At 34.0% G+C, this 10,586-nt stretch overlaps 2 protein-coding genes across 2 annotated transcripts; both read left to right on the top strand.

Moving 5' to 3' along the window:
- The first annotated feature begins 458 nt into the window (after window positions 1–458).
- On the top strand, window positions 459–3,267 carry LOC133814926 (uncharacterized). Its single transcript, XM_062247829.1, has 5 exons — window positions 459–1,485; window positions 1,606–1,692; window positions 1,805–2,660; window positions 2,721–2,957; window positions 3,261–3,267. The coding sequence occupies exons 1-5, from the start codon at window positions 459–461 to the stop codon at window positions 3,265–3,267; spliced, it is 2,214 nt and encodes a 737-aa protein (XP_062103813.1).
- A 2,375-nt stretch (window positions 3,268–5,642) lies between these two features.
- On the top strand, window positions 5,643–6,733 carry LOC133816412 (uncharacterized). The gene is made up of 3 exons (XM_062248925.1): window positions 5,643–5,841; window positions 5,938–6,248; window positions 6,327–6,733. The coding sequence occupies exons 2-3, from the start codon at window positions 5,965–5,967 to the stop codon at window positions 6,439–6,441; spliced, it is 399 nt and encodes a 132-aa protein (XP_062104909.1). The 5' UTR covers window positions 5,643–5,841; window positions 5,938–5,964; the 3' UTR covers window positions 6,442–6,733.
- The last annotated feature ends 3,853 nt before the right edge of the window (window positions 6,734–10,586 follow it).

Genomic DNA, 10,586 nt, shown 5'->3' with positions numbered 1-10,586 from the left:
CGACAGCATACTTTCAATTCATTAAGAATTTTTTATTGGTTAATTTATTTTCAATACACATTTTAACATATTAAGCGCTTTTGACAATAAAATGAGCATGCGATTCAGAGAAAATTATATATAGGGGATAATATATAAATATATATTTTTTAAATATCATGAAATCCTTAGTGCATGTATGCAAACAATATTAAAAAAATAGACTGTTTTAATTCAAACTCCTTAGTCTAATTAATTCAACCTAAGTTTAAACTTAAAACCATAGCATATGGAATTGGAAAATGATATGAAATAATACATTATATGAGTAAAGATGGAATGAGACAGTCATTTCAAGATAATTAACTCTAATAAAATTGGAAGAAAATAAGTTTCTTATATTTTGAATATTTTAGATTATTTAATTGAACATAGTTCTGAAAATAGATTTTTTTTTGTGTACATTTTTAGACAAAATAATGGCAATCGATAAAGAATGGATATCAGCGGATAGATTATCGGTGAAATATAAGGATGGAGTTGAGCATTTCTTGGAGTTTTGCGCAAGAAATGCTAAAGATCCTAATAACATTTGTTGCCCTAGTATTAAGTGTGGTACTGTTCAAAGAATGAAAGTTACTGAGATAAAGGGTCACTTATTTAAGTATGGAATAGATCAAAGTTATAAGATGTGGTTTATGCATGGAGAAAAAATCACATTTAGTAGAGAATCTCCATCTAAGAAGAATAATTGTGATTATGTGAATGATGATGAGAGAGATGACATTGCAGAAATGATAGGTGACGCACAATTTGAATCAGATTTTGATCCAGTGAAATTTCAATCCATGTTAGAGGATGCTGAGAAACCCATTTACCCTGGTTGTAATAAGTTCACCAAACTGCCAACACTTCTTAGGTTGTATAATATAAAAACCAAACATGGGTTGACTGATAAGAGCTTTACAGATATACTTTCCTTTCTAGGAGAGTTATTACCCGAAAAAAATGAAATGCCATTGTCGTTTTATGAGGCAAAGAAGACATTGCGTTCGTTAGGCATGCAATACGAAAAAATCCATGCTTGTCCTTACGATTGCATCCTATATCGAAAAAGATTGGTTGATACAAATGCATGTCCCACTTGTGGTGAGTTAAGATGGCAGAAGAAAAAGAATTCTGGTGAGGTTAGGGTAGGAGTTCCTGCAAAAGTTTTATGGTACTTATCGCCTATACCTCGTTTGATTCGACTTTATCGAAATGATGATCATGCTAAAAACTTAACATGGCATGCCAATGACAGAATACAGGATGGTAAACTTAGACGTCCAGCTGACTCACCTGCTTGGAAGAGAGTCGATTGGAAATGGCCTGAGTTTGGTAACGAACCTAGAAATATTCGTTTAGGCCTTTCTGTTGATGGAATTAATCCACATACTTCCCTAAGTAGTAAATATAGTTGTTGGCCTGTTATGCTTGCCATTTACAATCTACCACCATGGTTGTGTATGAAGAGGAAGTTTATTATGTTGACATTGTTGATATCAGGTCCTAAACAACCTGGAAATGATATTGATGTATATCTAGCTCCTCTTATTGATGATTTAAGCACTCTATGGTATGAAGGTGTTGATGCTTATGATGCATATAGGAAGGAAGAGTTCAAACTTAGAGCTGTGTTGTTATGGACCATTAATGACTTTCCTGCGTTAGGCAATCTATCCGGGTTTAGTGTGAAAGGGTACAAGGCATGTCCTATCTGTGAGGAGAACACATGTTCTCAATATTTGAAGCACTCTATAAAGATTTGTTACATGGGACACAGAAAGTTCTTACCCCGCAATCATGTCTTCCGACACATGGGAAAAACCATTCAATGGTTCACAAGAGTTTGTAATGGCTCCACGACCATTATTTGGAAGACAATTGGTTGAAAAGTTGAATAAAGTCCAATTCAAACTAGGAAAGCACAAACAGAGCATGAAAAGAAAGAGAGGACGTGAAAATGGTGAGGAGGTTCAAATTGATCCTAAGGTTTGTTGGAAGAAGAAGTCTATATTCTTTGAGCTTGAATACTGGGAGCATTTGGTCCTACATCATAACTTGGATGTCATGCATATTGAGAAAAATGTGTTTGATAGCCTTATTAGTACATTGTTGAATATTCCTGGACGGAGTAAGGATGGAATTAATGCTCGACTAGATTTAAAAGATATGGGTGTGCGTACAAATTTAGCACCAAAGGTTGGTGAGAAACGAACATATTTACCACCAGCTTGTTATACCTTGAATAAAGAAGAGAAACGAGGAATTTGTCATTGTTTGGCCAATGTGAAATTTCCAGAAGGTTATTCCTCCAATATTTCGACATTGGTAGATATGAAAAACTTGAATTTAGTTGGGTTGAAATCTCATGATCATCATACACTTTTACAACATATTCTACCAATTGCTATTCGTTCTGTCTTACCCAAAAAGGTTCAGAATGCCATCATAAGATTTTGCTTGTTCTTTAAATCTCTTTGTTGTAAAGTGGTAGATGTTTCTAAGTTGGATAAACTTGAATCAGAAATCATATACACTTTGTGCTTGTTGGAGCAATTCTTTCCACCTTCTTTTTTTGATATTATGGTTCACCTAATAGTTCATTTGGTGAGAGAAGTGAGATTGTGTGGACCAGTGTATTTAAGATGGATGTACCCTTTTGAAAGGTATATGAAGATTTTAAAAGGTTATGTTAGAAATAGAAGCAGGCCTGAGGGTTGCATTGTTAAATCTTATATCGTTGAAGAAGCAATGGAGTTTTGTTCAGATTACTTGTCAGGTGTTTCAAGTGTTGGGGCATATCCATCTCGAATTGAGATTGAAATTAGTAAAGGTGGAAGAGGTGGTGTAGTTTCGGAAATAAATCAAGTTGATCGAGATGAAGTTCATCGCTTAGTCTTACAAAATATTAACGACGTTCAACCTTACATCGAGTAAGATACTTTTAATTCTAATTCTTTTGAACAATTTAACGATATAAGTAGTTAACTTTGAAAACAATAATGAAGTTTGGATCGCTCTATTTTCAAGGGAGCATTTCAATTGGATCAAAAGTTCCTATCCAATTAAGTCGAAGAATCAAAAATGGCTACAAGATGAACATTATCGAAATTTTAGCACTTGGTTTGAAAATCAAGTAAAAAATTATTGTTTTGTGTTTTGTGGGCCTAGTTTTAAGTTATGATGATATTTTTATATTTTATATATCTGATTTTTTTAAAAATTTTTGTTTGTAGGTCCTAATTGAATTAAGTAAAACACCTAATACAGTGTCAGAATCATTAAAATGGATATCACGAGGCCCTACATTTAATGTGATTAAATATCAATCTTATTATATAAATGGTACTCAATTTAACACAATGGATCGTGATAATAGTAGAAAGACACAAAATTATGGTGTTAGCATTGTCGCCAAAACTTTTCAAGTATCTAGTTCCAAAGATAAAAATCCCATAGAATGTGATATGACATTCTACGGAGTTATCAAAGAAATTTGGGATTTAGATTATATAAATGTTCGAATTCCTCTTTTTTTATGTGATTGGGTGAAGAGTGATAGCGAGGTTAAACAAGAGAACTTCGTATTTACATTGGTTGACTTGAATCGAATAGGGCACAAATCTGACAGATTTATAATGGCGTCCCAAGCCAAGCAAGTTTTCTATGTCACTGATCCTTTAGATTCTCGTTGGTCAGTTGTGTTAACAAGCCAACCAAAAGACTATCACCTAAAAGAATCTCACAACGGCTAAGTTTTACTCGAACAAGAAACTTTTGTGCTTGACGCACCACTTCCTGATGTCACTATTGAGGATGCAAACATTGGTTTATGTGAGGATGGTGAAGGTTTATGGTTTGAAAATTAAGTGTTACTTGACAAATTAAGTGGTTTTTACATGAAAACACTTTTAGAACAAGGTACTTTGCATTTTTTTTTATCAACCTTTGTTGGGAAACCAATGCAATACTTTGTGAGCTAACTTTTATTATTCTTCAAATGTAGGTACACAAGTATGGACCCCCCTTTATTTGATGATGATGTTGACCCATTTGGCGATGACAATGATGAGATGGGTGAAATCCCACAAGAAGTTTAAATTTCGAAGATATATAGGGGCAAAACAGTTTGTGCTGACGTCATAAAGGCTAGAAGTGAGGGTCGAAAATTAGTGGTAGAGTATAATTAATTGGGGATATCAATTGGAAAGGGGGCAACGAAGATGGCAAGTCGTATTGGAGTGTTGGCACGTTGTCACATTCCTTTGAATATCGATGACTGGAGGTTGGTCCCAAATGAAACTAAAGAGCTAATTTGGAGGGAAATTAATGTAAGTTTTTAAATTTTATTAACTTGTATATGAGTGAACATATATAGTTGTTTATTAATTGATTAATTATTATTTTTTTATTTATGTAGGAGTCATTCGATGTATAGGCCACATCTAAAGCTAAAGTTTTAAGTGAAGTTGGGGACCGATGGAGAGATTGGAAGAGTTGGCTAACAAATAATAAAGTTGAAAAGTACAAAGAAAAAGCTCCTGAACTCCTTGCCCATCCACCAGATGCATGGAGTAACTGGATCAAACAAGATCATTGGGAAGGATTTGTTGCTAAGAGATTATCTCCTCAGTGGGCTGAGCTAAGAAAAAAGAAACAAGGTGCGCGGGCACATAACAAATACAATCACCGCACAGGACGGGGTGGTTACAAACAGATAGAGCAACAACTTGAAGCAGAATTAGGCCACGAACTAACAGATTTTGATAGAGCTGATATGTGGTTAAGGATAAAAAAGGAGAGTCAACTGAGGATGTAGCATCAATTCTGGAGAAGATTGTGAGTATAATTTTACTTTAATAATTAACATTTTTAAATGGAAGTTCGTATTAATTATTAACTAATTTGATTTTGTATATAGGTTGACTACAAACAAAAGGTAGCAGAAGGAACTTTGGTGGTGGAAGGATCCAAAGATGTCCTAACTTTGGCTTTGGGCACCCCTGAGCATTCTGGACGTGTTAGGGGGATGCCTAAAGGTGTCACCCCTACCCAATTTTTTAAGACACCAAAGCCTAAGAGAAAAAGTCAGCTCGAAGTATCTACTTCAGAAGATAGCCGCATTAATAGGCTGGAAGAGCAATTTCGACAATCTAATGAGAGGAACCGTTGAACTGAGGAGAAGTTAAATCAATTGATGGAGCAATTTAGATCGACACATAGCAATATCGGTGAGTCATCGCATGCATCTGGTTCTTGTGTGGGAAGAGCAGCCTCTAATGTATCACCACCACCACCACCACTAGCACCATATGTTGAACAAGAGGTTGTTCCACCTAATGTATCACCACCACCACCACCACTAGCACCACATGTTCAACAAGTGCTTGTTCCACCAATACTAGCACCACCACCACCACCACCACATGTTCAACCAATGATTACTCCACCAGAACCAGAAGTTCCACCAACTATGCATGAGGTATTCTTATTACCATAATCAACTTAGTAAATGTTAATGCTTAATAATTTCACTATTGTACTATATTAATTATTTCTTTCTAACGCAGCATATTAAATGCAAGCTTTCTATCAAAACGAGAGACAACATAGTTGCATCGGGATACATCCTTAAGACTGATAGTACAAATATCCATGGAAAAAAGATGCCTAAAGAAGTTGCTCGTGTAGTCGTTGAGGTAGCCCACGATGAGATGGCTAGGCTACAATTTCCTAATTTGAATGCAGGGATCACTTTGGTAGGTCAAGCAGTTGGGGTACCAGTAGCATGGCATAAACATCTTATTATCGACGAAAGTGAGCATGGACTGGTAATGTCTATAAGTTTTTATCGCCTAACTTATTTTATTTTGAAATTTATTTTATTTTAACTTTTCCTTGGGTCATAAGCAGAAGAGAAAGCAAGAAGATATTGAGGCAATGATACCTTCCACTCAACATCCACAGCCCCCAAAGCTTCCGCGTGTAGAGCCATTGACACAAGAGGTAGTGTCAATCTCTCACAATGATTCGACATCTATGTCAAGCAATTTGATCTCTTTATTGAAGTTTGTATCACCATGGGATAATGACTACCACAAGAAGATTAATATCCCATCGCATGTTTTTGGATACAACACGATTGCTACGCTTTTCAAGGATGATGTGACGCAATTTTGCAACATGGACAAGATTGGGCAAACTCCAATGATATTGTATTTGAGGTATATATTCATGTCTTTTATAATTTAAAGTTTCAATTATATGCATGTATTTTATAATTAAATATGATTAATTTCTAGGTTGTTGGATGATATACTACATACCAATGGGTTGGATCATTTGTACGCATTTCAGCATCCAGGTGAAGTTAGTGTAGGTCATGAGAATAAGCGTGCCCAAGCACTTAAAGATTGATTCATTCAAATGGGCGAGAAGCAGTTCCTTATTTGTCCCTAGAATAACAAGTAAGTTTATATTGAGTTTTGAAATGTTAAGTTCATATAGTCATCTTCTAAATATTTGATTGTTTGTTTTCTAGTGAACATTGGATGTTATTGCTATTTCAACCTCACTCACATTCAGTGGCGTTCTTGGATCCCATTAACCTTCAATTACGCATTGAGATTAAAAATATAGTTAGGCTGTAAGTTTATATAAGTTTCATTCCTTAAAGTATATTATCTTTTTAATAGTACTTGTTTGCTAATTAAAATATTTTTATTATGTATAGTGCTTTTACGCTATATGATACGGAAAAAGGAAAAAGAGTTGTAAGTCTAAAGTATTATAGTCCAAAAGTAAGTAACATTCAACTTTATAAAACATAAGATTTAAATTACAAGTATACTAACAAGTATATGTAATATACTTTTACATTTGTCTATGTTAACAGTGTCGACAACAACCAAAAACCACAGAGTGCGGAATCTACTGCATGAAGTATGCTAGGGATCTCATTTGACAACAAAGAACCAGAGCATATCTATCGAATAATGTAATAATTAAATGTGTTTACCTTTTAGCTTTAATAAAGTTATATTTTAATTTTATATATATTTGACATGTAACTTATAATTTAAATTATTTGCAGTTCAATTTAGATTTACCATATACTGACGCAGAACTTAATGAAGTTCAAGAAGAGTGGGCAAAATATATTCTACTGCAACTCGCTAAATGATGGCATGCTTGCTTAGTACCTATGTGAGGGGGTTTAATCATTTTTTGAACTTTTTATTTCTTTTATTAGAAATTGTTAGAACTAATTAAATACAGAATCAATCTAACAAATTATATGTAGTTAATTTAGCTTTTTGAGATGTATACTGTGCTAAATATTCATTTTATGACAAACTTTTTTGGAACGGTGTATTTCTTTTATTTAGAAAGTGTTAGAACTAATCAAATGTAAAGTTAATGTTACCAATGTTAATTTAATTTAATTTTTGATGTGCATTCTTTTACTGCAATTGCTACGTTGATTTTGAAACTAGGGGGCATTGACAACATATTTGCAATGTCCTCTGGTGTGGAAACTTTGCGACAGTTAAAAACTGTCACCATAGACAACCAATCCCGACACATAATAACTGTCGGCGTTGCCAGCAACGGTGACACCTATTAACTGTCGGCGTAGCCAGCAGCGGTGACACCTATTAATTGTCGGCGTTGCCAGCAACGGCGACACCTATTAACTGTCGGCGTTGCCAGCAACGGCGACACCTATTAACTGTCGGCGTAGCCAGCAACGATGACACCTATTAACTGTCGGCGTTGCCAGCAACAGCGACACCTATTAACTGTCGGCGTAGCCAGCAACGGCGACACCTAATAACTGTCGGCGTAGCCAGCAACAGTGACATCTAATAATTGTCGGCGTTGCCAGCAACGACGACACCTAATAACTATCGGCGTAGCCAGCAACGGTGACACCTAATAACTGTCGGCGTAGCTACCCTATGCCGGCATAGGCAAATACGACAGTTAGTCGACTGTCGTCGTTGCTCAATAGCGACAGTTAAAAACTGTCGGGAAATCTCATTTTTGTTGTAGTGATAATAATAATATGGCTCCCCTCTTTTCAAAGTCAAAAGAAGTAAGCTTATATTAGAACTATACTAATATAGTAAGCTATATTAATAAACATTTTATTAATATTTTGATAGAATATACAAACATTATGTAAAAGTGCTCTATAATGACATAAGCACATCTATAATGAAAAGGAAAATGATGATGCGAAACTGAATAATATATGAGAAATATTACATATTATGCATTCTAATATACCATAATTTTTAAATATGCCAACATCATTAATTATCTCAAAACTATGTCATTTTGTAAAATTTTGACATAATTGCCCTTGTCATAAACAACTCATCTCTCTCTAAAACTATCTCTCAACCCCTCTCTCATTCTCTATCATGACGGCACCACCACCACAACCTCTCGACGACGACAGCGCACTACCTCCCTACGCTGTCACCGTCATTACCACCGTCCTCTCCATTAGCGCCGCCACCTTCCGTCACATTGAAGCACCCATCGAATATCTCTCTTCATTTTTTTTATGTTTTAATGCAATCATTGAAATTGTATGTTATACATGTAAATTTTAAGATTTTACCTGATCTAATCCTGTAGTTCTCAAAAAAAATATCAAAAATTAAAAAAAATCAACTTAAACAGACATTTGAGTGAAAAGATATGAACCTCCAAAGATTTTGACAAATTTCAGCGCAGAGCATCGATATTGTATCGAAAAAACATCATTTTGACAAAAAATCAAGTTTTCATGATTGGATCGCAAAAACATCGAAAAACATCTAAACAACATCAATTTTGTATCGAAAAAGCATCGAAAAAAATATTGTTTTGACCAAAAATCAAGTTTTCATGATTGTATCGCACCAACATCGATTTTCATCGTTTTGGAAAAAAAAATCAAGTTTTTATGATTTCATCGCAAGAGCATTGAAACAACATCGATTTTGAATCGAAAAAAACATCGTTTTGGCAAAAAATAAAAATAAAGCTTTCATGATTGCATCGAATTTGCATCGTTTTCATTATTTTTTTTAGTAAAAAAAATGATGATTTTTTGATACTCTTGCGATGCAATTATGAAAACTTGATTTTTGGCCCAAACGATACTTTTTTAGATGCAAAATTGATGTTGTTTCGATGCTCTTGCAATGCAATCATGAAAACTTGATTTTTTTTGTTGCCAAAACGATGCTTTTTCGATGTAAAATCGATATTGTTTCGATGTTCTTGCGATGCAATCATGAAAACTTGATTTTTGGTCAAAACCATACTTTTTCGATGCTCTTGCAAAGCAATCATGAAGACTTTATTTCTAGTCAAAACGATGAATTTTTGAGGCAAAATCGATGCTGTTTCGATGCTTTTGCGATGCAATCATGAAAACTTGATTTTTGGCCAAAATGATACTTTTTTGATGCTCTGCGCTGAAATTTGACAAAAACTTTGGTTGTTCATATCTTTTCACTCAAATGTCCGTTTCAGTTGATTAATTTTTAAATTTTGGTATTTTTTTTCGAGATCTACACAATTAGATCATGTAAAATCTTAAAATTTGTATGTAGAACGTACAATTTCAATAATTGCATTTTGAATCATTAAAACATAAAAAAATTGAAGAGAGATATTTGATTGGGTGCTTTAATGGTGATGGAATTAATGGAGAGGACAGTGGTAATAACGGCGACAACGTAGGGAGGTTGTGGTGGTGGTGTCGTCATGGTAGAGAATGAAAGAGAGAATGTTTGAGAGATAGTTTTAGAGAGAAAAGGGGGTGGTTAATGACAGATACAATTGTGTCTAAATTTTACAAAATGTCATAGTTTTGGGATAGTTAATTATGTTGGTATATTTAAAAATTATGGTATATTAGAATGCATAATATGTGATATTTCTCTAATATATTCACTAGGTATTCTAGTTGAAAAAATATATATGATATTGTGGTTTATATAATAATATTAATAATATAATGTACTTTTCAAATCCTAACAAGCCCTTATTGGTCGTCGTCTCCAATTAGCTAGAGCCACAATAAGCCGAATCTTTCACCTCTCAAATAGCATATTATATATATTTTTGGCAACAGATGACATATATTTATTAATTTTGTTGAGCAGCATGTATAATAATATAAATATATACACATTTATATTTGTGAAATCTCTTGATTGTTGATTGTCCGGAATCTTTGGGAATAATTCTCTCTAATCTAATCTAATCTAATCTAATGTTATGTTCATCAACTTGTCTTGGATTGAGAAAATCCCTAATATCTGTAGTATTTATATTATATTATAGAGACATTATTAGTGTGATTGGAATGACTAACAAATGTTTCTTAATTGTCAACCAAATCATTCACAATCTTTTAATCAAATCCTCTTTCTTCTTGCCACGTACCTCAAAATCTTCAACCAAACCACGGCTCTTCTTTCCTCCAAAATTGGTTTTATATAATAGTAATACACCTATCAGAATTTTGGATTGGACAATGGATTGCCCAAATTAAA

This window comes from Humulus lupulus, chromosome 2 (assembly GCF_963169125.1).
Source record: "Humulus lupulus chromosome 2, drHumLupu1.1, whole genome shotgun sequence".
NCBI classification, from domain to species: domain Eukaryota; kingdom Viridiplantae; phylum Streptophyta; class Magnoliopsida; order Rosales; family Cannabaceae; genus Humulus; species Humulus lupulus.
This window is presented reverse-complemented; position numbering and strand designations above follow the sequence as displayed.

What these genes read in the sequence shown, in the direction of transcription:
- LOC133814926 (XM_062247829.1), top strand. Translation starts at nt 459, where the DNA reads ATGGCAATCGATAAAGAATGGATATCAGCGGATAGATTATCGGTGAAA. An exon ending in TAATGACTTTCCTGCGTTAG is followed by an intron (nt 1,693 to 1,804) that starts GCAATCTATCCG and finishes CATGGGACACAG; the next exon opens with AAAGTTCTTACCCCGCAATC. An exon ending in GTGAGATTGTGTGGACCAGT is followed by an intron (nt 2,661 to 2,720) that starts GTATTTAAGATG and finishes AGGTTATGTTAG; the next exon opens with AAATAGAAGCAGGCCTGAGG.
- LOC133816412 (XM_062248925.1), top strand. Translation starts at nt 5,965, where the DNA reads ATGATACCTTCCACTCAACATCCACAGCCCCCAAAGCTTCCGCGTGTA. An exon ending in CCAATGATATTGTATTTGAG is followed by an intron (nt 6,249 to 6,326) that starts GTATATATTCAT and finishes ATTAATTTCTAG; the next exon opens with GTTGTTGGATGATATACTAC.